Raw genomic sequence first — 23309 nt, forward strand, 5'->3', positions numbered from 1 at the left:
CTGAGGGCTGTTGTCCGTGATCTAAGCTCACAGGCCTCTTGCCTTCTTTCTTTCTGCGACCTCAAAAAATGCAGCCATCCCGCCCAGCAAGTGCCTCGACTCGGCAGGCGGCCTCTCCACACCCCAGCGCACTCCAGCAGATCAACACGCAGACCAAGGTCTTCGATACTGCTCAGGGACGCTTGCTATGCATTGCAGACATCCGTGGCCGTCTCTCCGCGTTGAATGATCTCGCTCGCGAGGCTAACGCATGCGCGATCATACATACTGGAGACTTTGGCTTCTTTGGTGCGTCGTATACATCTCCTCGCCAATACTTGCCACATCGTTCATCTGCTTGTCTCCTGCGTAGAGGCATCAAGTCTCGACCGCATCAACGACAGAACACTCCGTCACCTTACGATGTACTCGCCACTTATACCCTCAGCGCAACGTACACACCTCCTTGCACCGGAGAATCCGCCAGCTATCATACGATCGACTGTGACCATCTCACTTCTTTCCGAGTTCCCTCTGCTCCTCTCAGGGCAGATCAAGCTCCAAATACCGGTTTACACGGTCTGGGGTGCATGCGAAGACGTGTCTATTCTCGAGAAGTTTCGCTCTGGGGCATACGCAGTCGACAACCTCCACGTGATTGATGAGGCTACCACGCGTGTCCTCGATCTTGGCGGCGTAAAGCTACGCTTGCTGGGACTTGGGGGTGCTCTCGTGCCACACAAGATGTTTGACAATGGCGACGGTCAGGCGACCATTGCCGGCGGCCAAGGCACCATGTGGACGACCGCCCTTCAGATCGGAGAGCTCGTTGATACTGCGCAACGAATCTACGATCCGACTGAGACGCGCCTCCTTGTCACGCATGCCAGCCCAGGTCGGGAGGGGATTATGGCTCAACTTGCGCTTGTTTTGAAGGCCGACCTGACTATTTCTGCTGGGCTTCACTTCCGATACGCTTGCTCATATAACGATTTCAGTGCGCAAGGTGATTTCGAAGGCTTCCGCCGTAAGCTCCTCGTCGGAAAGGAAGGCTTCGAGAAGGTCTGGGAGAGTGTCAAGGCGCAAGTCGACAATGTCATTGACGACAACCAGCGCGTACTGCTTGACAAAGCATTGTCTGTCGTTGACCGTATACCCCCGCCTCCGAACCAGCCTCTGGCCAACGGGCATATACCAGGAGAAGAGCCCGCTTGGAAGAACTGCTGGAACTGGAATCTGTGTGATGCGGCGTATGGATCGCTAGTTCTCGATATCCGTGATGGTCGTGTCTCTGCAGAGCTCAAGAGTCAGGGTTTCAACTACGCATATCGCAAAACTGTCACCCCGTCGACAATAGAGCCCACACCAAACACCACTTCGACGTCCTTCCCGAATGTTAATGCGACTGGCACGCCAAAGGGCTCAAGCACTGGCGCCGGCGCGACCCCCACGACTTCGGAGAAGCCTTTGCCGCCTCATCTCGCACCCGCTGGAGCGAAGTCGAAACCGACAACACCGCCTCCCACCTCTGGCCGGGAAACGCCGAACAAGGCTAACGGCTCGTCAGACAAGTCGGCAGAGAAGATGGAGAAGGAGCGTGCGAAACGCGAGCGGAAGAAGGAGCGAAAGCAGCAGGAGCGTGCGGACAAGGATGGAGCGGCGCAGGGCAAGGAGGACGAGGGCAGCGGGCAGGCAAGCCCCGTGCCGGATATTGATGTCAGTAGTCCGAGAGAGGGGGTGAAATCTGGGAAGAACACGCCAGACGTTGGTGAGGTCAAGAGGGACGACGGAGTGCTGTCCCCTGGGACCGAGAGTACCGGTGGCGCTCGTACTCCGACAAGCAGAAGACCACAGAGAAATCCGTGGACAATCTTCATGCGTCTTCAAACACCCGCACAGGAAAACGAGATCCGCGAATTCTTTGGCGAAGCGAAAGAAGGAGTACGTTCACTCTTTGCACAATGTTCGAGCTCAAGGTTGACAAACAATAACAGATCGTCCGCGTAACATATCCTAACAACTTCGCGGGCAAGGCTTTGAAGATGGCATATATCGAGTTCGGAGATGAGGAAGCTATGAAGGCTGGTCTTGAGAAACATGCCGAGGTCCGCGCGCACAGCTCGCAGTTCAATGACAGTGCACTGACTCGTTCATACTTTCCCAGAAACTGAATGATTCAGTGCCCGAGGTCAAGCAGGCAACAGACAGGGAGACGAGGAATGCAGAGAATGCCGCTTTCCGTGGTGGACCCTTCCCGGGACGTGGTCGAGGTGGTCGAGGTGGTTTCGCCGCACGCGGTTTTGCAGCGGCTGGCCTAACACGAGGCCACCCCAGGGCGAATGGTGATGTGGCACCCGCCCCTGCTCCGGCTGAGAGCTCGTGAGCAAAAGACGTTAGAATATTCTAGCCCTGATGCCCTTTAATGATGCACGTTGGTCTATGCTTCTCTGTTTGTGCTTGGCTCCTTCCGTACTCCTGTCTCTAAGTGGTTTGCGCTGCGCATGGCATGCTGAGGTTGTAAATTCGACTCTTCCTGTGTTAGTAGCATTCCTCTTCTCGCAGTGCATGCATAGATATATTACATTGCTTCTCTGGCCAGGTAATGTTGACACTACCGTGCATGTGACACTACAACCGATTGAATTCCTGAATCCGGTAACTTAGAAAAGGTGGTGTACGCCAAAAAGGCAGAAGAAGATCAAAGTATCTGTCAGAGCAGTTCGTGCAGGACTCGATCGTACTGGTGCGGCATGTGAGAGCTAATCCGTGAAATAGTTAGCCGTAATGATGAGCGTTCGCACTGGCGCAAGACGCACCTAAGCATGTCCTTCGCGAATACGATTTGGTTGAAGACCTGCTCGACGTCTTGTACTTCAAACAGTCTGACTTTCTCGCTTCCCCGCTCCTTCGACACGCCGGCGAGACGATGCGAAGACTCGAGGTCTCCGTCGCGTATAGCCCATAATACCCGACCTGGAGGAAACAAGTTTGCCATACGCATATTGGCCTCGAGTGTCTTGCGGATAGCCAAAAACTGAAATGAAGGGGAAAAGGGTCGCACGTAGCTATCACTGATAGACACACGGTACGTACCCACTCGGGATCGTCGTCTTTACCAAATCCCGTCTTCGCCCTCAGGGCTCGTCCAGCAACGCCACCATACCCTTCTCCCCGTCCCTCGCTTTCTGCGTGGGACAACCATGCGGCTGCCCTGCGCAGATCGCGCACAGAACCGAGCGACAGCCTGGATACGACATCGTGCGAGTATACGAAAGACGTGATGAGGCCTGAAGACGCTGCAAGCTTGGATAGACTCGCGGATACTAGACACGGTGGTGCATAACAATATGCCGAGACTCGGCGGTTTACGGGCAACCCCGAGGCGCGATGTGTTAGACAAGTGCGCGGATCGCACCACATCTGATAGTTCTTCATCAGCCAACCCACGAGGTCGCTCACGAAGAGTACATACCAAGGCAAGAAGTGCGGCTACTCCTGCACCAAGGCTGTGTCCGCATATAACCAAATCTGTGATCACAATTAGTCCAATTCACGATTCGTGAATATCGTCTTACTTACCGTAATTCTCATTCTGCTTCAAGGCGTACCTGACTGCCGTGTGCACAGGTTTGCCTTTGCCACCCATAGCCCGAGCCATCTTGAGTATGCCCCCGTGCACCTCAAATATATCGTCGTCGTCAGACGATTGATAACGTGTCGCAGTCTTCCTACTCGGTGGATTAGGAGGTGTCGACAAGTCTATTGGAAAGGAGCCTGGTATGGTTTCTAGCTCCTCGTCAAAATTGTCAAGCACCTCCTGCTCGTCCATAGACTCCTTCATTTTTCTCACGGGACTATAGATTGTGAATTCGGCTGGATCGCACGTGAGGTCGACCGCCAACTCGTTCAAGCTCATTGTGCCCCGTAGGACGAGGACAATTTCCTGACGAGAATGGTCGGTGAGAACCCAAAATCGAGGCATCAGGCTTGTATTGCTATCGAGCATGGGGGTTATCTCGGGCGGTGGTCTTGCAGTAGGTTGCGTCTGTTGGTCAAAGTGAGGTACATAACAAGAGCTGTATGTAACGGAGACTCACCTGTGCTGAACTGTTGGATGAGTGGTGTGCGTCTTGTGCGTAGTGAAGAAGAATATCCTTGTCATGCTTCCCGAGAAGCACGTTCCACCACGAGTACTGGGAGCCTCCAGGTTTCGATTCCAGCTCTTGTCTCTCCGCCGAGGTTAGCTGGATCGAGCCGCCAGAAGCCTCGATCTCGGAGGAGCCCACCGCCATCGCCAGCTTCTTTACTTCATCTGCCTGTGCGGTTTTTCCTGACGTAGGGACTGGAGGGACTCCGAAGAAGATAAGACTTGCTCCGCCATACCCCGCCAAGACTAGCTTGGAAAAGCGTCGTAAGCTTGACTTGAGAGACGTTATCGAGTTTAGATCCATCGTTACCGCAGCGCTAGGCTTGTTAGAGGGCGCAGATGAGACCTCACCAATATCAGCCGTGATAATTTGCCCTGAGTGGCTGGGATAAACAACGTCCGTCGTAATATGCACTTGCGACGTATGTGGGGGTGGAGAGAGAGAAGGCAGACTGTCATAGACATCGTCTTGAACCGGCAGCTCCCGAAGGAATTTGAACCACTTCCTCTCTTGCCATTCGCTCGTGATGCCTTGCAGAGCAGCCCATGCCACTAAAGCCTTCATAATCTCGCTAAAGCTGTAACGTGCCTCTGGAGCGTCGTAATCGTGCATATCTTCCTTCCACTCTCTCCTGACGAGGGTGACAAAACTGGTGAGCGAGAAGCTGGCCTCGTCGCTGCCCGGGAAGACTGCTTGCAGAACAGTCAGAGACGACTGTGCAGCAACGAGAGTTGTTGAAGTGATTGACTCTCCAATGAGTATGGGGGTCAATGCGAGGGCCTCGAGTGCCGATATGGCCGTTGACACGACGCTGCCTGCTGCTGGCCCCGCCCCAATGCTGCCCCCGAATACGGCATGATCAAGGGCAGTTCCGGTGAGACTGGCTATGGACGAGGCAATCCCACGAGTGATACCAAACTAAATGAGCAAGACAGTGAGTTATAAGTACGCAGAGGGAGCTGGTGAGACACACACTCCGAGCTTTGTTCCATTCTTCGCAGCAGAGAATCCTATGCTGGTCGCGGTCGATGCGGCGTCGAGACTAAGGCGACTGATCCTATCCCATCTTTTTAGCATCTGCTCGTCCTGCATGCGAGTTGTGAAGGATCGTGGTGGTCAGAACACGGGTGCATTGCGCAGGCTCTGCGTAGGCAGCACCAGAGCCTGAAGAACGTGGAGAGAACGTTAACGGAACAACGCGACGCTTTCAGCCTGATCGGACCGGCAGGTTCAGGCGCTTGCGCTCTCCCACTTGCTCCGCGACTTCATGTCTGCTCTCTTCCGCGTTCTATCCTCTAGGAGCTTGTCGAACCGAGTTGTGCGCACATCCTCAAGAAATTATGCGTCTGAGCATGGCCTCCAGCATGGCCTTAAGCCTACGAGGTTCGGCCAACCGTTGTTTGCGTCGCATCCACATCTTAGTCAGTCTATCTCAATCGCGGGCGCAAAGCTGAACCGACGCGTCGCGCGCAGTGAATCCAAATGAGACCACCCCCGGAATACCCGTGGAAGAGTACGAACGGAGACGAAAAGCCCTCATGGATAGACTACCAAGCGATAGCATCGTGGTTGTCGTATCAGGGCAGGTCAAGTACATGAGCGGTCGTAAGTCCTCGGGAGCTTCGGTGTACAGGCTCGTAATGACCAAGCACGTATCGCGTAGAAATATTGTACGTGTCGTATTTTTCCATGCACCGAATCTATGCTCAACAATGCATGCAAGCTACAAATTTCGGCAAGCATCCGATTTCTGGTATCTCACAGGATTTGAGGAGCCAGACGCAGCGGTTATCCTGGAGAAGAACTCCTCTGCGCGAGGATACCGAATGATCATGTTCTCTCTGGGAAAGGACTCACATAGGGAGAAATGGAACGGTGCCCGTACCACGCCGGATGATCTGTTACTGCATTTCCGGGCGGACGATGCGTATTCTATTACATCCTTCCCGGCAGTACTGAAGAGTTTCTTGGGCAATTGCTCTCACGTTTATGCTGAACTTCCGCTGTCCGCGTCATTGTCCCGGCGAGGACGCTCCTCGACCTACCAAAATTTACTCAAGGTATGTTACCTTCCCTTACCCATACGATCGCTACAAGCGTCCTCATAGTCCATCAAGGACCTCTCGCCGCTCGCACGGATTACTCATTTGGAATACGATACGATTATGGACTCGTTAAGTAGCAAAAAGCGAAAAGCACTTGCACCCGAGTTGGCAATACTGAGGGCCATCAAGAGTGAGCCGGAGCAGAGGATCATGCACTGCGCCGCAGATATCAGTGCCCACGCACACACAAAGGTGAGTACTGCGTTTTCATGTTTCCTGTCGCGGTCTCATTTCCGGATACTGCAGACGATGCGTTTCACGGAATCTGGCATGTCCGAACACGCAGTGGCGGCGCATTTCGAATACCTCTGCGCAAGGAATGGCTCGCAGCGGCCGGCGTATGTACCAGTAGTAGCATCGGGGTACGCTCTGCAGGTACTACCTGCAATTGACTCGAATTAACCACTTCATTTCTAGACCAAACGCTTTAATTATTCACTATACTTCAAACAACCAGACCATTCGTGATGATGAGCTCCTCCTTGTTGATGCGGGCTGCGAATACAAGTGCGTCCCAGGCCTTCTTTGCCGTCTCTTTTCATGTTGGTTAACGCATATCGCAGCGGCTACGCCTCGGATATCAGTATGTGCCCCCAAGCACGCCTCCACACGTTATTCACGCGAATACCCCGCAGCTCGCACTTTTCCTGCCCGGGGCATATTCTCGCCCGCACAAGCCGCCTTGTATAACGCCGTGCTTCAGGCACAGAAGTACCTTGTTACGCTCTGCACTGAGTCGGCCCGCCTGTCGCTTGCACACATTCATCGTGAATCGCTTGATGTGCTACGCAAGGAATTGAACAAGATTGGATTCAACCTCCATAGCGCGTCGGGCATGAGCGACCTTGAACACGAGCTGTACCCTCATTATGTCGGGCATCCAGTGGGAATCGGTGAGAGCATTTCGTAAGCGTGAAGAAGCAGAAGTTGATCAGAACGTAGATTTACACGAGTCAGCGCACTTGGACCGAAATGAACCGTGAGTACACCGAGATATACACAAGCCATGTGTTCACGGAAGACCGCAGATTGAAGGCCGGTAACGTGATAACAATCGAGCCGGGCAAGATTTCTTGAGCCGTATATCCGCTGTAAGCAACATCATTGACTCCCTCATAGGCATATATGTCCCACCATCGCCAATATTTCCAAAGGAGTTCCATAATATGGGTATCCGGATTGAGGCTCGTTCGCCGTCTCAGTTCGTGGTTACGAGCACGTGTGCTTATATTGGTACTACAGGATGAGGTCCTGGTCGGCACCAACCATCCTACGGTGCTGAGCGTAGCCGCTCCAAAGGAGGTGTGTGCCAATGCCAATGAGCTTGAAGATCCTGCAGCCGGCTAACTTATTCATGCAGATCGTCGATGTGGAGGGCGCATGTAGAGGAGACTTGGGTCTAGAGCCATACTAAGCGTATATTGTCGGTAATAACGCCACTATCCTTCTTAAAACACCACTCAACAGTGCACCGTCCTGTACACCCGTTGCAAGATATAAGGAGATGGGCATAGGTAGCGAAACTAGTACAGGTCCGCAACGATACAAGGAAAAGAGGACGGGTAGACTTGAAAGCCAAGCTTGGCACAATCCAAAGGACAAACGAAAACAGGAACGGTGTGCCGATAGCAAGGCTTCTGACTTTAGTCGGTGTTCTTGTTGTCCTCACTGTGGCGACGGACAGCCTGGGTGGCGGACAATTCCGGGATGGTACTTGTGCCAATAGACGTCGCTCCGTCGTTAGCGGTGTGGAGTTGCTGTTGAACCAGTTCACGGCGAAGCCACTTGCTATCAGGAACAATGTACCAACTGAGGAGTCCGAAGACTGTGACGGAGCCGAAGATAGCGCAAGCCTGATCAGGTGGTCAACAACAGAGGGCCGACAAACGTCTGGAATACAACGCACGAAATTAAAAGTCTCAGCGGTGACCGGGAAAAAGAACGGCGAGATCTGGGTCTGCATAACAACGTTAACAACATACCCACCGACCTGATGCTATTATACTTACCGCGAATATCAGACCGTTGAACAGGACCGCCGAGATGTAAAATGGCTTGCGCCATTTCCCAAGGTAGAAGTGCGACGACTTGAAGTCGTTCGGGGTGAACACGAGACGCAACAGTGCAATGAGACCATACGCCGCAGTAGTGGGGATACCTCCAGCGGATATCAGGGACGTGAACGCAACCTGGCTTGGCAAGATAGTACAGAGGATAGCAGCACCAAAAAGGAACATGACTGTTACGGCGTTGCGCGGTTGGCGCGCCGCATCGACGCGGCCAATCCATCCGGACATGGGCAGCACCCCATCACGAGCGACGGCGTAGATAAGACGCGAGGCAGCAACGATGGCGACACTGGTGCTCTGCATGCACAGTTAGATACGATTGACGGGACATGACCTGCAAATGCTAACCAGGATGAGACCGAGGATGGCGATGACAGTCATGACAACGCTTCCGGGACGACCAAGGGCAAGCGCATACAGCTGCACGAACGGTTGTGGAGCGTCCAGGGAGAAGAGTGTGTCCAGATCTGGAGTGCAGAACAGGAATAGAATCGTGGTGGCGAATCCGAGGACACCCGTCGCGATGGCACTGCTTAAGATACCACGCCCTGCAACAACACTGAGTGGATCTCAGTTTCAGCATGCCATGAAGGCAGTACCACCACGTACCTAGCATTCTTGGTCTCTTCAGCAATGTGCCCAGAGGCGTCAAAACCGATCATAGTGCCTGCGGTAAACAGGCTAAAATTTGTCAGGTGAATGTACGGAATTGACTTTGTAACACGTACAAAGAGAGAAGCCAATTCCAGCCAGCAGGTGCACCGGTTCCATTGTCTGTATTTGCGGTTAGCACTGTACATGAAACGCATGCAAAGTAGAGCGTACAAGTCATCGTGAAAACCTCTTTGGCAGAGCGAAAACCATAGGTGTGGGATACGCCAATGGGCAACCAGATCACGCAAAGCAAGAAGTCGATCATGTATAATGCGACCGAGATGCGGAAGACGGCTGAGTACCACTTAGGCGGCAAGTAGTTGATGGCGATAGAGCAGAACAGGACGCCTTCCGACACGGCCCAGATGAGAGCCCGCCATTTGATGTTGTCATTGCCTACACCACCAGGAAAGTCGACTTCCCAAATAGCAAGCTGGGAAACAACGTAGTTTGCCGTTGTCTGCACGCACAAGCAATCACTGTCACAGGAGCTTTGAAGTTCAAGTGATTGTACGAACCTGACAGTTACCAGCCGCGAAAGTCATCCATGCTGTCGTGGACCACCAAGCAACGACGAAGCCGAAGAGTCTGCTGTACTTAGCACCAGCACTTTCGGCAGCCCAGATATAGATCGAGCCACTCAAGGGAAGAGCAGAACAGATCTCGGCAAGGACAGCCGCCGTGATCCACATGAAAATCATGGAGATGATATAGGACGACCTTGGGTGACCTCAATAAGCTTCACACCACTACTGTGTAATATGACCATACCACACAGCAGCTGGACCACCGGCAAGCAAGCCCAAGAAGAGACCAGACCTGCATCATTGTGATTAGACAAGTCGGGGCTTGGGATGCGTGCTTTGCACTCACCGGACGCCTCCAATGAAGTTGAGGGCTACAAAACTCGCCGAAAAGCTCTCAACGATGCTCCATGTACGATGCAGTTGCTAAAGAGAATAGTGTAAGTACAGGAACAGCTGCACTACACTAAGTTACTGGGTGTAAGACTTTACCTGCTTATACCCTAGTTTCTCCTAATGTCGAGGGGAAAAATGAAGATGGTCAGTAGATTCTATCGGGCCCCTCAACAAGGAGCGAAAGAGAATAGGCGACACTGGGGGCTTCCCTACGCAGGTATGAGCGCTGATCAGGTTCAAACGGTATACTCTCAATCCAAGCCGCTATCCGCCGGAGCAAAGCAGACAAGCCTCTGAAGATCGAGAAGACCCGTAAGTTGCACACGACGTCGTCACGAGCAAGGATACCCGTAGCCTTCCAGTTTGCCATTAGAAGATGACGTTACCGAAGGTAAAGTCTTTCAGCAACCTCCATTCCTGCGTAAGTCTGACCCAGTACCCCCGCTGATTATTACCAGCTGGATTTCGTCTGCGTCGACCGTCGACCCGCGTTCAGAACTATCGACCTTGGCAGCGTCGACAGCCATTTTCCTCGCCTTTCGGTGCTTTTTGGTAGATGTGGAGTGAATGAAAGAAGAGTCAATTTTCACAGCTGATAGTATGGGGCGTCTATTGATACAGAGACGTGCTTATATAAACAAATGATGAGGTGATACAACGCTTCCTAATAGTGCTACTCTGTGGAGTTCTGGCATAACGAATAACATCAAGGAATATTGAGACGCTAGAAAGACGTGAATTAGTACACGGTAAACGTTCGCCTATTGAGGGTACACACAGGTTTGAGAGCCTTGATGAGCAGCCATTCCTCATTTGAGACGTCTTGCTTGAAGGAGGTCTTAAGGACATCAATGCTCTGCCGCGTGATGAGGGAATAAATCTCGTCCTTATCATCAAAGTGACGGCCAAACATCTTCGCTGATTCGTAGACAGCGTGTTCAATCTTGACAGCGACACCACCACCTGCTTGAGACTTCTTGATCACGTCCTGTGTTTTGTGGTTGATCTCCAAAGACGTACTGAGAAAAATAAGTCAGATATATTACAGCTGAAAGGCCAGCACAGCACTCACATCTTGCCCAAGTTGATGATATCCTTCTTTTGTGTCTCAGGATCTACCTTCACAACACATAGAGGTGTACCGGTGCGGAGGGTGCCATCAAGAATGTCGACACCGAGGATAATCGGATCACGTTTGGCGAAGCAGGCGATGATCTTGAGACGACATGGCCAGACAGCTTGAGGTGCAGCATCGCGCCTCTTCGCCTCCATAATCTCAGCGTTGTACGCGGTAAAGGCATCGAACAGATGATAGATGATGTCCGCTGCAAAAATCGGTCGGCACAAATGCAAGATAGAGCAGGTAGCGCACGCACCTTTGAAGACTTTGATACCCATTTCCTCAGCCAATCGTTCGGCATCCTTGTCGACCGTGACGTCGAAGCAGAGGATGCATGCGAGCTCCTTGGCCTTCTCCAGCATGGTCGCCGCACGCATCACATCCTTCTTGTGAACAGGACCGATGTTGATACCGGATACAGGGATCTTGCTTGACTTGAGGAAGTCAAGCAGAGCCTCCAACGAGCCAAGAGTGCTGGCTTGAACGCATACACCGCGGCCTGACTTGTCAATCGAGTTGAGCAAGGTGGTCAAATCGGACATGACTTCGTCCATCATGTCCTCCTCATCATCGTCAGGACCGACAACGAGCAACCGGGAACCAGCGATTGCCTTCTCGAGATCAGGGGCGACAATTTTGACACCGAGCGCGGCCTTAACTTCCTTGTGGTGGACGTACTGGGACTTGATACGAAGCTCACGGAGGGGCTGAGGCGTGAGCAACGCGCGAACTTGTGTCACGATAGGTCCGTTGAGACCGCAGACCACGATTTTGTCACTTTCGCGCAGAATACCGTTCGATAGAACCACGTCGATAGTGGTACCAAGACCTTCGATAACCTTGACTTCGAGAACGGTACATTCAAGTTCGGAAAGGTACATCAACCTGTCGCTCATACGCTGCTGTGTGAGGTTGACGAGCAGCATAATCATGTCGGGGACACCCTCGCCAGTCACAGCGGAAGTTGGAACCAGGGAGACGTTGCGAGCAAAATTCTTGTTCTCGTAATAAAGAATGGCGTTGAGACCCTGCTCAGCAAAAGCAAGGATGGTCTTCTGTACACGGTCCTCAAATTCCCGCTGAACAGAGCGCTTCTGCTTCGCAAGCGAGCTGCGGAAGTCGTTATCGGGTATCGTCTCCCAGCCGTACATACGGTCGATCTTGTTCAGAGCAACAATAAAGGGCGTTTTACGGTCCCTCAGCAGACGAAGAGATTCGAGGGTTTGTTGCTCAAGGCCGTGCTAAATAGCATCATCAATGACTACACACTGAAAGACGAATACGTTTACCCACCATGATGTCGACGACAAGGATGGCAATATTGCAAAGCGAACTACCGCGAGTACGTAGGTTGGTGAAGGACTCGTGGCCAGGAGTATCAATGACCAGAAGACCAGGAATCTTGTACTCCTGCTTGCCATCCTTATTCAGTATGGCGGTCTTGGTCTTGATGGCATCCACAGGGAAGTAGGTTGCACCGATCTGCTGGGTAATACCTCCAGCTTCGCCCTCTTGGACGTTGGTTTGACGAATCTACACGGAAGAGTAAACACTAATATTATCACGTACAAAGCGGAAGTATACCTTATCAAGAAGTTTCGTCTTTCCGGTATCGACGTGCCCCAAGATACAGCAGATAGGGCTACGCAGGTCATCCTTGTTACGAGCAGCAAGGGCAGCCTCGTGCGCCTGCTTACGACGTTCTGCTGCTTCGGCCTTGCGCTTCGCGGCTATTCGCTGGGTGTTAGTCAATCCATCGTCCGAGTCCGAGTCCGAGTTCGAGTCTGAGTCGTCCGAATCTGAGTCATCAGAATCCGAGTCAGATTCTTCAGAACTTGACTCTTCTTCAGTCTGGTGTTTTGGTGCCACTTTTGCGGGGACCTGAGCGGGCTCAGCAGCCTTAACGAGAGCTGAGTTGCCATTAGTGGGCTTCGTAGTAGTCTTCTGCTCAGTAGTAGCAGCCTTGGCGGCGCCGTTCGCTAGAAGGAAGGATCAATGGGTGGGCCATGAGAAATTTTGCAGGCATCGCACGCACCAGAAGGCTTGGCAGCCGATTTATTCTCCTCCTCTTCCTCTTTGCCACTTTCATCCCAAGAGTCCTTGACGCCTTCTGCGGGCTTAGCAGGTTCCTCATCGCTGCTAGCGTCCCAGGTGTCCTTGACATCTTCGACCGTTGGCACTCCCTCTGAGGGGGAGAGAGCGGAAGCCGGTTCCGGAGCTGGTGGTGTACCCTCACGAACAGGTGATGGGGCGCGAGTGGTGGGGGAGCTGTCGGTAGTAGCCTTCTCAGCGGCATGCCTCTTCTTGCGGTTACCGTAAACAACTTTCTTCGGAGCTTGACCCGAACTCTGCTGTTGGAGACCCTCGATAACGACTCCGGACGCGAGCAGAGCCTGCTTGCGGAGCTCCGCGGCGCGCTGCTCTTCCTTCTGCTTCTTCGTGAGGAGTCGTCCCTCCTTCTTCGCCACTTCGCGCTTGGCCTAAGGCGAGAAGTGAGCTCGCTGGGTGCGCTATGAAGACAGAGCAAAGTATACCTTCTCCTTCTCCTTCCTTCTCTGCTTCTCTTCTTCCTTCTTCCGGGCCTCCTCTTCAGCTTTCCGTTCTTCCTCTTCGATGCGCTGGCGTTCCTCTTCCTCCTTACGCCTGACTTCCTCCTCGAGACGCTTCTTCTCCTCCATCAAAGCTTTCAGCGCGCTAATGCCTGCTGCACCCTTCTTCTTGGCGGGGGCGGGAGCGGCGGGCTCTTCATCCTTCTTGGGCTTCTTCTTCTTCTTCTTCTTCGATGCAGCGCCACCGCTAGTAGCACCTTCACCTTCACCTTCCTCCTCCTCTTCATCTGGCTTTTCAGCAGGCTCTGATGCTGCAGCTTCTGGAGCGGCCTCTGATGCCGCGGCAGGCTCCAGTGGCTCTTCTTGAGCAGCTTTCTTCGCAGCAACTTGTGCCTTCTTCTTGGCCTGTTTGATCAGACACTGTGAGCCGACAATGGGAAGTGTAAGGCACAGTGATACAAACCTTTTCGCGCTCCTTTTTCAGCCTCTCTTTCTCCTTTTTAGACAACAGCTTTGGACCAGTATCTTCCTCCTCCGCTTCTTCGACTTGCTCGGCGCCCTGGGAATCTGCTTCCTCTATGCGAGGAGCAGGGGCAGGAGAAGCTATGGTATCGATAAATACTTGCAATCCCATAACGAATATATTGTTGGGGCGTACCTTCTCGTATTTCGTCCTCAGCCTGGTCGTCGCTCTTGACCTTACTGCCCCTTCCCTTCTTTCCTTTCTTGCCTTTGACTGGACCCCATTCTTCATCAGCGAGATCCTCCGCCGTTACCTTCACTGGCTGTTTTGCGTCTGCAGCTTCAGTGACGTCCTCTGAGTCCTCTGGTGGCGGAGATTCCGGGAGACCTTTCTTGGTCTTCTTCTTGTCCTTCTTTCCCTTTGTTGTAGATGCCTTGAGTACGGACTAACGGCAGGATCAGCAACTGTGTTGACGAGACCTTTCACGACAGACACACCATCAGCCCACCAAAATCTTCCTCTTCCTCCTCTGCAGCGGGTTCTTCGGGTCCTACGGCAGTGAAGGCTGAGAAGCCTGATCTGCTTTTGGTCTGTGAAACAAAATCGTCCCCTTCATCGTCGTTAGTAGCAAGGTTGTTGCCTGCAATCGAAGTGCCCGCGTTCTCCCTGATCAGACGATTAACGAACATACCATAGTGCACCAGATGCATTCACGTACCAGAAATCGTCGTCGTCCTGCTTTTTGCCTTTTTTACCTTTGTTCTTGGGAGCCATTTTGACTTATCGACCTGATAAATGAATGTTTAGGGTCGATATGTCGGCAAACAGAAGGCGAGATGGAGGAGATGGGGGTGCGGGTCCAAAATCGCTTCAGCTTACACGGTGAGCACTTCGCCCGCTGCCGCATCATGATTTAAGCGCGATATGGCGCTAGCGACCCAGCCCGCGTGGGGGCACTGCGGCAGACAAGAGCTGTGAAGCTAAACGCTTATATTGAACTCTTACCTCGGCTTCAACCGCCCTAACAATCATGGGCCTATTGACTATTATCAGGAAGAATCGTCAAAAAGAGAAAGAGATGCGTATCCTGTTTTTGTGAGGAGCAAACCAAATATCATTTATGTAAGTACGACTTAAAGCATCAGAGGACTCGACAATGCAGGCAAGACGACCATCTTGAAAAAGCTCAACGGGGAGGATATAATGGGGATCAGTCCCACCCTAGGCTTCAACATCAAAACTTTTATGCACGGAAAGTGCGTCGATAAACACACTTTATCTTTCCCCAGCTAATACAGCAAGCTGTTGATCAGATACACCCTTAACGTCTGTCAGTGTGGCGTAACCACGCTCGCTTCGCATCATCTCCTCACGTCATAATTAGGGGATGTCGGGGGTCAGCGAACACTGCGACCCTACTGGCGGAATTATTTCGAGCAAACCGACGCGATAGTCTGGGTCGTCGACTCCGTCGATCGTATGCGCATGGAAGATTGCAAAGCAGAGCTTCACAGCCTTCTGCTTGAAGACGTCAGTCATAATATTCCTTCTGTCTCAAGTCGCTGACGATCCCGGCAGAGGCTATCCGGCGCATCCCTATTGATCTTAGCAAACAAACAGGATATCCAAGGTTCCATGTCGACACTGGAGACACAAAATGTGATGCTCTAACCTGCCTCCGCGCAGCCTATGCCGACATGCTGACTAGCATCCGTCTAGGCCCTGAATTTGCCCTCTATCAGGTCACACAACTGGAAAATCATGCCTTGCAGTGCCCTCACCGGGGAAAACCTAGTCGAAGGGTTGGATTGGGTGGTCGATGACGTTGCGCAAAGAATATATTACAGCGCCACCAGCGACTCTAATCGTTGAAAGTCTTAAAGTGAGCCAAAAGTAGTGATTATCTCGTGTATCTTTTCTACTTACGTACACACCGTCTAGCCAATCCGAACACATGGCATGAACGAGCGAAACCTGGTATCAGAAACAGGATGGCACATGCTTTCTCACAGACAAAGTTCCCAACTACTGTCGTGGTTATGGTTCTTACGTTGCATGGGAGCCGACAGGTTGCACATGGTGTGATAAGAAGCCTAGATTCGGACTGTTCCCCACTGTACGTTCCGTGACTAGGTACTGACAACGTGGGCATTCGGAGCTAGGCTTCAAGCATCCCCTTGAACCCCGCCCCCGGTCGGCGGGGAATCCCCGCTGCTCCGTAATGTCATCTCAGTCAACTTATGTCGGTTACAGAGCCATGCAAGGACGTAGCTTCAATGACTTGGGTGAGATATAGACATGCTGTCGGCATACCAGTATGTCGAGAGTGTTCGGCAAAGTCGCGGTCGGAAAGAGCCCCGTTTAATAATGTTATGCAGCTGACCCGCAGCTGTACAGTGGACTTGCATAGCATTCTCTTTCGATGAGGCACAGTACCTCGTTGCGGAGAGAAAAGGAGACACACAGAAAGCCTTCTAGGAACTAAGACCATGCATGCCAGACCACGACTGGCCCCTTCGGCCGTCGAGTCGGTGTGAAATTGCCGCCTTGTTCCGCTTGTTCCGCTTGTTGCTTCTGATAGGGTTGCTAATCCTCTCACAACCTGCCGGCAGCGAACGACCATTCACTCCCCAATATTCTCCAGTCTCCAGCAGCTTCGCGGGAGAAAACGAGGCGCCGCAGCCGTGAAGCTTTCAAGACTATTCTCATCGCCCCTTCTTGTTCGGCAGCTTTCAAATTGCAAGCTCAAGCTTAAGCCAGAATCTGTGAGAAGTGTGGCGTTAAGCGTGAAGCGTGAAGAAAGAAGCTAGTTGTATTGAGAGAAGTGTAAGCGGTATCCAAGGTACGACTCTCATACGCAGCCATGTTCGATATGAACGGGATCACATGGATCAATGTCGTGCATCATTTTCATGAACAGAAAAAGGATCCAGCTATTCCCGCTTCGGGCGTGGATCGCTCGCAGCGGATCAGGAACGTTCGAAGACATTTAATGTACATAGGCGCAACCGTCTCAAGCCGTAGGACAATCACCCTTCGGGGGATGTGAGCAAGGGAAGCTACGAACATGGAGTGTGAACGTACCGCTCGAATGAAGGTTAGCATGTGACAAGTGATGTAACCTCTGGCGAAACCTTCTCCTGCGTAAGCGAAGAGGTATTCCCACTTGCGCTTGAACATGGCGTAGGTGGCGGCGTTACATAGAGCGGGGATTTCTTTGGCGACGACTTCTTGTTTGAGATCATTCTCAAGTCGACGACCCCACGTTCTCAAGGTACGAGGATAATCTAACGGCTGTTAAAAGCTACTACGAAGGTGTAAAAGAAAAGGGGCGTACGAGCTGCGTGGTTTTCGACGCCCTCGAGGGTGAAGCGGCCCCGAGACGATGTCTGAACGGCTTGCACTAGTACGGTCGCAGATGGTAGACATGAATTTGGCCACATATATTTGCGCATAAAATCCTCCGCCCTAGGCTGACTTAACATGCAAAACAAGGAGTGCAACAATTTCAGCGCTTACTGGTATCCCGTGTACCGGCCCTCCGGGAAGGTGGATGAACTGACCACAATAGTCGCATTTTTTGGTTTGAGGGCGAAGTCTACCAGCTTGAAGTATTGCCGATAGTGCTGTTCGGCGTGTTATCTCTTAGCTGCCGTCGGTGCTTTTACGAAACTCACCTGAGAGCCGACGTGTTCTAGCATTTCGATGCTGATGAAAGCATCAAAAGCTTGCTCGAACTCCGCAGGTATATCCCGGTAGTCCATCAGGTGGACTCGGACGCGTCCTTCTAGACCTGCTGCGTGGATTCTCTCTTCGGCAAGCTTCTTCTGCTCGGCGGACAGCGTTAAGCTATCGACTTCGCAGCCATACGTGCGAGCGGCCTAGTCATGGGTTTAGCTCGAGCAGACTTGAAGATTTGAGGTTTTTATATATATATAAAAACAGAAAAAACTGCACCTCTATCGCTAGACCACCCCACCCTGACCCGAATTCCAAAATACGATGTCCTGGTCGTACTCTTGCCTTCGTAAGGACATAGCGGATCTTTCGCAGCTGCGCGGCCTCTAGATCCCTCGAGGTGGGTCTATCAGTAACGTCGCCATTCACACCCCCCTCTTCTGGGCCCCACAGAGCGCAGGAGTACATCATCTCCTCGCTCAAGAATGCCTGTGGATTTCCCGATAAACGACATGGCCTAGCCCCGGCGTTATGAAAGTCGCACCTTAAACAGCTCGTTTGATTGATCGTAGCTCGCCATGGCATTCAAACGGGCTTGAGACCGGGTCTGTCCGAGAAGTGCGTTTGACAGGCCGGACAAGACTGAGTAGGCTTGGCCCAGTCTGGACGACAGAGAAGCCATTTCAGATTGGTTGTCGAGCCACAGCTGTCAACACGTAAGATGAGGTGCTCACAAGCACAGTCGTCGGACTTACATCCATGGCACCCTTGAGGTTGTCTATCTCAATGGCACCCACCATGTAGGCCTCGCTAACTGTGAGAGGACAGATGAGCCACCGAAGCGCGCGGTCCTAAAAAAGGGCTTACATCCAAGGTCGCCAGACCTTTAAACATGGCTCAGCGAGACCAACTTCGAGGATTATTTGATTTGGTACTTACAAAAACACTTTCAGCCAAAATTCCTCTTGGTGTACGCGTATCCGCACAGAGGTCTCAGACTTTGAATCATGGCCGTACTCGAAAGTACCAGTGGGATCCTCGATGCAGAGGTGTCCTTTCTTGATAGCATTCGATAAGAAGGCTCGAATGGATGACCTAGCTGCACGCCATGAGTGAGGCCATGAACGGGTGTCGTACCAGAGCGCACTTACCAAAGCCAGCGAACCATTCGTGAGGTGATGAGAAGGTGAGCGTCAGGTATGAATGCAAGGCTCTGCGGCAGTTAGATGGTAACGTCAAAGCATATGACGACGACATATTATGGGAAAACTCGGGGACGAGAAATGTTGAGCTCTGGGATTGCTCTTGAACGGTGGGCAGTAGGCTTTTTATACCAGCAGTCCAGTGAGAACTTGCCGTGCCGAAGAGCACACGGCCCGCACAGTTTCCTGCATTCGAGATACGACGCATGATGGTAGAGTGACTGCGCAGCTATTAGGGTCATGAGCACACTCTGCTTGCAGACGTGCGGAGTAGCTCTGTTTGGATGGTCACAGGTCGCGAGAGATGCATCGGCGTATGCACCATGGCCCATGGGAGTCTGTCGTATGGTATAGTGCAGCGCGGCTCTCATAAACCGCGCGAGGAAACAGAAGAACCGTGAGCACTACGTCGCACGCAAACAACCCACTCGGACCCTGTTGCAAGATGACATCGCTTCGCCCAAACGAAGAGTAATGGCGATGAAAGGTGATGGGATCCGGAATCTGTGCTCGAGGAAAAATCACTAAGGCAGAGGAGTAGCCGTAGAGAACCGCTTTCGTGATATCATCGGTTATAACGGGGTAACCGAAGCAGGTTTACGACGGCATGAGAGAGGTCGTTGCCAGGCCCGAGACCATGGAACGTCCAAGCGAGGCAGGGTTCGGGCCCTGCATATGTTGCGAAGACGATACTTCTCCGCCCTGGTTCGAAATCACACGGTGTAGTGCCGACCAGTCCTCGAGGCAAAACCGAAGCTGGGAGTGGGTAAACAAGGAACCACGGCGGTTTTCAGGGTCTCAGCTATTTACGAATCCGGTAGTTCGCTTTGTGGCGTTCTCACTCGATTCGAGCCGATGTACTGTTTCCGGAAGAGGCTCCCGACATGTTCGCGTTATGTCCTGGAAAACTTGTTCCACTGTTTCATTATTAGGGCCTAAAGACACCCAGATACTTACACTCCTTCGATGCCTGCCGGATCCCGCCGTTCGAGAACTCGTACATGTACAGTGCGGCACTAGATCATGTGGTAGTGACCCTCGCTGCATAGGTGCCCAATGTCCCATGGCTTGTTGACTTGAAAAACCTCTTGAGAGATCACCGCCGGCTTCTAGCGCGGCTGAACGCAAACTAGGGTTGGCATTATGTCGGCCCAAGAATAGCATCCGACTCCCATATACGCCGACACGACGCATGTCAGGCAAGTAAATATTTGCCAAATGGCTTTTCTCAGCGTGCGACGATTGTTGTTTGCTGGCATAAGATACGTCATGCCGATAGCTTTCGAAGACGACGCACATGGGGGGTAGTGGATCAGTCATTGTGACCAATCTCAACGGGAGAAATGAAAGCTCAGCATGTGCTGCAGCGCACTCCACCATCCGAACTAGTTGCCGTCTACTGGGTTATGTTTATTGCGAGTTTGGGGTTTTCTGCTTTCATCTCGCATGGATATATGCCACCGAAGGGTGCACAGCTCATGACTGGAATACTCCCACGGCCCGGCTAAGTCAACGCAGCTCTTGGCTATATCCGTAACTCAACATTTGGCTCTGAGGAGCAGGTACTATTGATATCAATTGAATTAGGACCCTCGAACCTTACTTCATCTTGGGCAAGCACAGCCATCGCCGATTACCTTAAGAAAGGGGATCCGCAGTCTACCTTGACCGAGATTCACGATTAGGAACGACTCAATCATGTCGGGAGTCTCCAGCCGGACGTAAATCAGTCTCTCATAGCGGGCATTAACGAGACGCGACGCGACGCGGGTCTCCGCATGGGAAACTTCATTATGTCTCTTCAAATGCCTAAAACGAGAGCCCGGCAAACCGCAAGGCAGACCCATGGGAAATACTATACCGAGCCGCACGCAGTGTGGATCCCAACATGAAGTAATGCAGTATTCCACTGCCTATTGTCGCAAGCACCTGTTGTATTGAGCCAGCCGCTCGGCCTTGCTCGACGGATCTTCACCACAAGCCTAGTAACGTTGAGATGTTATCAATTCTTAGGCTTGGCACGCGCTATATACAGCTATATATTGTGTTGTTACGACACTAGTATCCGTGGACCACCCAATTGCTGCCAACGAAGCGTCGACATCATGTTACAACCGTTCTAATGAACGGCTCCGTGGTCTATGTGATAGATAGGCATGCATCGGTCATGAGGTCGTGTTCACAGCGGTGGCTGCCGATGTCCTCGAGTTTTCCCTCTCACGATATCGAGCAATATGCCACGGGCTTTCTGAGGCCTCGACCGGTCGTTCTAGTCTGAGTTTGACCTGCTTTCTACATCAAGTCCGCTCTACTCTGAGTCACATTGCGGCCGTGGCCGTGGCAAGCCGCATGGGAAGCCAGGAAGTAAGGATTTTCCTCATTAGTGACTGGCCATACGGTGGCCCTGAAATTGTCCAAACACGAGGTCTCCCGCAGTACCGTCTGCGAACGTAAACACGATTTTCGGTTTACATATCTGCAAGCAATCTCTCGACTACTTCCTCATTGTTCCTCCAAAGTCGCTCCTTGTACCTTCGCAAATCCGCCGGATCTCGTACCCAACCTCCGTTCACCATCTCCCGCATGTCATTGACCAACGCACGTAGGGGCGGGAATAGACCCATCACGCCGTCTGGATCTTGCTCCAGAAAGTAACTCAGGCTCCCGGTGCGCAAGGCGAGCAGAGCCTGAACTTCCGACATCGCCGCCGGTCGTGTGACGACCGCTCGGTCATCGTCGATATACCCGTACGCTTTCCGCATACGCCGAGTCGCCAGGATGGGCACCTGAATAACGGTAAGGACTTTCGAGGGTCCGAGAGCTGAAAACACGCACGTCCAATTCGACCGCCATTGCGACCGTTGAACTGGCTTGGTGCTCATAGTCTAGACCGCATGGTGAATCAGCGTGAGGCGCTGCGTGTTATCTTCAATGACTCACATCCGTTGTCAGCGAAAGCCGGAACGACGATATCCATACTTGCTACCAGATCGTAGAAATTTGCGTAGTCTAGCCCCCGATGGATGCTGACCATATATGCCAATTCCTGTGGCACTTCGAGAGACCCAGAGCCCACCAAAGCGAGTTCAAATGGCGGAACTAGGGACTGATAATTGGGGACGAAGGAAGCGCGGTCGCTTAATGAGTTGTATCCCCAAGCTTCGGGGTTCCCTGCGTGCACGTCGTCAGATAGGCCTGAATCGCAGCAGATGCCAGCAGATCTCACTGTGCAACGATCTAATCAACTCGTCAAAAAAGTTGTAGTAGCTGCGCCTTGTGGTATCGAACGACCCTTGAATGACTGCACGCGCGAGGGATCGGTTTGCTGACTTTGCAGGAAGACCAGACACGTCCAAGACAGGAATATGCAAATCGATGGGGATATACTCGTAGCCTCCACCACCCAAAGGTTCCTCAGCAATCTCCTCAAACATGTTGCGGAAGGACTTCCCCACGCTATCATGACACCACTTAGATTCATTTGCACTCGAGATAATTGCTCACTTACTGTTCACCAAGGGTGACAAGGCGAATAGCCCCGCGACGAGACCACTCGCCGATGTTAGCCTGCCAAGGGGTATCTTGCACGTTGTGTACCATGCAAACCAGTTTGAACTTCTCCTCTGGCGCACGCTTGTCCCACTCGTCGAGCAACGCAGAATGTATCTGGTTCAAGCTACAATGCGTAAGCCAGCGTTTTACTGAGCATACATGATACACGTACTCGATTTCGCACGTACCGAGAACGACTGTGTCGACGGTGGTGTTACTCTGAATATACGACAACAACTCCTCCGGATCCCGACGTACTCCATCGTAGAGGCCGTATTCACCAACGACGGCCTCGAATCCGTAGTAGAATGGGGCTGCGAAGAGTTCAATCTGTGCTTGTGGAACTTGCATCAAAACGCGCTTCAGCGTCCACGCCAGGGTCATGTAGACGTCAAAATGAAACCCGAAGAACGAAGCGACCAAGACGTGTTTCCGCTTAATTAGTGTTGTCGTAGTCTCTTGAGTGGAAACTTGGGCCTCTATAACTGCAATATCGTGGCGAGAGTCAGAAAGTCGGAGACAATACTCTCCATCTAGCGCTACACTAGATGGCGATGCAGGGATGAGCTGGTTCCATTCGATGTCTATCACGAAAGTTGTGCAGACAACTAAGAGCACTAGGAAGAACGGGCAAGCCCAGACGACAGAGCGACGCGTGGCAAGGACCATCTTTATCGAGGTGCGATCTGGGAGGACGGCCTAGCACCAGATAACGGCGAGCGGGGATGTACGTCCCTCTCGCAACTCAGGCCATATATGAGAGCAGATGCCGAGGAGGCATTGCATATCCGATCGTCTAGTCAAAGTTTTGATTCAATGGTGTCTTGGCTAGCGGCACGCCATGGGGCGAGCTCTGTCATTGCGATCGCG

At 52.3% G+C, this 23309-nt stretch overlaps 7 protein-coding genes across 7 annotated transcripts in view; 2 read left to right on the plus strand and 5 right to left on the minus strand.

Moving 5' to 3' along the window:
- The first annotated feature begins 29 nt into the window (after positions 1–29).
- Positions 30–2778, plus strand: PHACADRAFT_114399 (uncharacterized protein). Its single transcript, XM_007392024.1, has 3 exons — positions 30–288; positions 353–1920; positions 1974–2778. Exons 1-3 carry the CDS (start codon positions 69–71, stop codon positions 2148–2150), a joined length of 1965 nt encoding a protein of 654 aa, XP_007392086.1. The 5' UTR covers positions 30–68; the 3' UTR covers positions 2151–2778.
- On the minus strand, positions 2690–5219 carry PHACADRAFT_191896 (uncharacterized protein; the record flags this gene model as incomplete). Its single annotated transcript, XM_007392025.1, has 7 exons — positions 2690–2738; positions 2796–3013; positions 3073–3399; positions 3452–3507; positions 3559–4024; positions 4077–5045; positions 5103–5219. 7 exons carry the CDS (start codon positions 5217–5219, stop codon positions 2690–2692), a joined length of 2202 nt encoding a protein of 733 aa, XP_007392087.1.
- Positions 5220–5458: 239 nt separating this feature from the next.
- PHACADRAFT_250094 (uncharacterized protein) lies at positions 5459–10428 on the minus strand. Its single transcript, XM_007392026.1, has 24 exons — positions 9972–10428; positions 9829–9905; positions 9727–9774; positions 9476–9675; positions 9127–9417; positions 9030–9075; positions 8911–8982; positions 8650–8860; positions 8242–8598; positions 8139–8189; positions 7593–8085; positions 7475–7534; positions 7352–7416; positions 7261–7295; positions 7175–7211; positions 6868–7125; positions 6796–6815; positions 6650–6739; positions 6479–6594; positions 6245–6424; positions 5851–6187; positions 5791–5797; positions 5601–5732; positions 5459–5548 (listed from the first exon to the last, which is right to left on the minus strand). The coding sequence occupies exons 4-11, from the start codon at positions 9654–9656 to the stop codon at positions 7876–7878; spliced, it is 1419 nt and encodes a 472-aa protein (XP_007392088.1). The 5' UTR covers positions 9657–9675; positions 9727–9774; positions 9829–9905; positions 9972–10428; the 3' UTR covers positions 5459–5548; positions 5601–5732; positions 5791–5797; positions 5851–6187; positions 6245–6424; positions 6479–6594; positions 6650–6739; positions 6796–6815; positions 6868–7125; positions 7175–7211; positions 7261–7295; positions 7352–7416; positions 7475–7534; positions 7593–7875.
- Positions 10429–10476: 48 nt separating this feature from the next.
- PHACADRAFT_250096 (uncharacterized protein) lies at positions 10477–14838 on the minus strand. Its single transcript, XM_007392027.1, has 12 exons — positions 14726–14838; positions 14505–14673; positions 14203–14452; positions 14008–14147; positions 13530–13949; positions 13031–13475; positions 12580–12974; positions 12289–12528; positions 11252–12236; positions 10948–11200; positions 10654–10894; positions 10477–10599 (listed from the first exon to the last, which is right to left on the minus strand). Exons 1-12 carry the CDS (start codon positions 14779–14781, stop codon positions 10582–10584), a joined length of 3612 nt encoding a protein of 1203 aa, XP_007392089.1. The 5' UTR covers positions 14782–14838; the 3' UTR covers positions 10477–10581.
- A 199-nt stretch (positions 14839–15037) lies between these two features.
- On the plus strand, positions 15038–15879 carry PHACADRAFT_157927 (uncharacterized protein; the record flags this gene model as incomplete). Its single annotated transcript, XM_007392028.1, has 6 exons — positions 15038–15102; positions 15153–15263; positions 15321–15337; positions 15392–15537; positions 15586–15666; positions 15727–15879. 6 exons carry the CDS (start codon positions 15038–15040, stop codon positions 15877–15879), a joined length of 573 nt encoding a protein of 190 aa, XP_007392090.1.
- A 1141-nt stretch (positions 15880–17020) lies between these two features.
- On the minus strand, positions 17021–18942 carry PHACADRAFT_157928 (uncharacterized protein; the record flags this gene model as incomplete). The annotated part of the gene is made up of 11 exons (XM_007392029.1): positions 17021–17041; positions 17092–17294; positions 17345–17475; positions 17527–17633; positions 17685–17888; positions 17965–18174; positions 18230–18391; positions 18441–18499; positions 18553–18569; positions 18625–18784; positions 18837–18942. 11 exons carry the CDS (start codon positions 18940–18942, stop codon positions 17021–17023), a joined length of 1380 nt encoding a protein of 459 aa, XP_007392091.1.
- Positions 18943–21268: 2326 nt separating this feature from the next.
- The window catches only part of PHACADRAFT_250101 (uncharacterized protein), a 3055-nt gene continuing 1014 nt past the window's right edge, over positions 21269–23309 (minus strand). Inside the window, exons 2-6 of the mRNA XM_007392030.1 lie at positions 22396–22563; positions 22114–22343; positions 21828–22058; positions 21723–21772; positions 21269–21673 (exon numbers count right to left, since the gene is read on the minus strand). Coding sequence (XP_007392092.1) covers positions 21356–21673; positions 21723–21772; positions 21828–22058; positions 22114–22343; positions 22396–22563 — 997 coding nt within the window. The 3' untranslated portion in view covers positions 21269–21355. The remainder of the gene's footprint in view (positions 21674–21722; positions 21773–21827; positions 22059–22113; positions 22344–22395; positions 22564–23309) is intronic.

Source organism: Phanerochaete carnosa, assembly GCF_000300595.1.
Source record: "Phanerochaete carnosa HHB-10118-sp unplaced genomic scaffold PHACAscaffold_2, whole genome shotgun sequence".
NCBI lineage: Eukaryota > Fungi > Basidiomycota > Agaricomycetes > Polyporales > Phanerochaetaceae > Phanerochaete > Phanerochaete carnosa.

Excerpts from the sequence above, each read along its gene's own strand:
- PHACADRAFT_114399 (XM_007392024.1), top strand. The coding sequence starts at position 69 with ATGCAGCCATCCCGCCCAGCAAGTGCCTCGACTCGGCAGGCGGCCTCT. Across the intron at positions 289-352 it reads TGGAGACTTTGGCTTCTTTG|AGGCATCAAGTCTCGACCGC; the intron begins GTGCGTCGTATA and ends TCTCCTGCGTAG. Across the intron at positions 1,921-1,973 it reads TTGGCGAAGCGAAAGAAGGA|ATCGTCCGCGTAACATATCC; the intron begins GTACGTTCACTC and ends AAACAATAACAG.
- PHACADRAFT_250094 (XM_007392026.1), bottom strand. The coding sequence starts at position 9,656 with ATGATTTTCATGTGGATCACGGCGGCTGTCCTTGCCGAGATCTGTTCT. Across the intron at positions 9,418-9,475 it reads TTTCGCGGCTGGTAACTGTC|AGACAACGGCAAACTACGTT; the intron begins AGGTTCGTACAA and ends GCTTGTGCGTGC. Across the intron at positions 8,861-8,910 it reads GAAGAGACCAAGAATGCTAG|TGTTGTTGCAGGGCGTGGTA; the intron begins GTACGTGGTGGT and ends AGATCCACTCAG.
- PHACADRAFT_250096 (XM_007392027.1), bottom strand. The coding sequence starts at position 14,781 with ATGGCTCCCAAGAACAAAGGTAAAAAAGGCAAAAAGCAGGACGACGAC. Across the intron at positions 12,975-13,030 it reads ATCGGCTGCCAAGCCTTCTG|CGAACGGCGCCGCCAAGGCT; the intron begins GTGCGTGCGATG and ends CCTTCCTTCTAG. Across the intron at positions 12,237-12,288 it reads TCCTTGTCGTCGACATCATG|CACGGCCTTGAGCAACAAAC; the intron begins GTGGGTAAACGT and ends GATGCTATTTAG.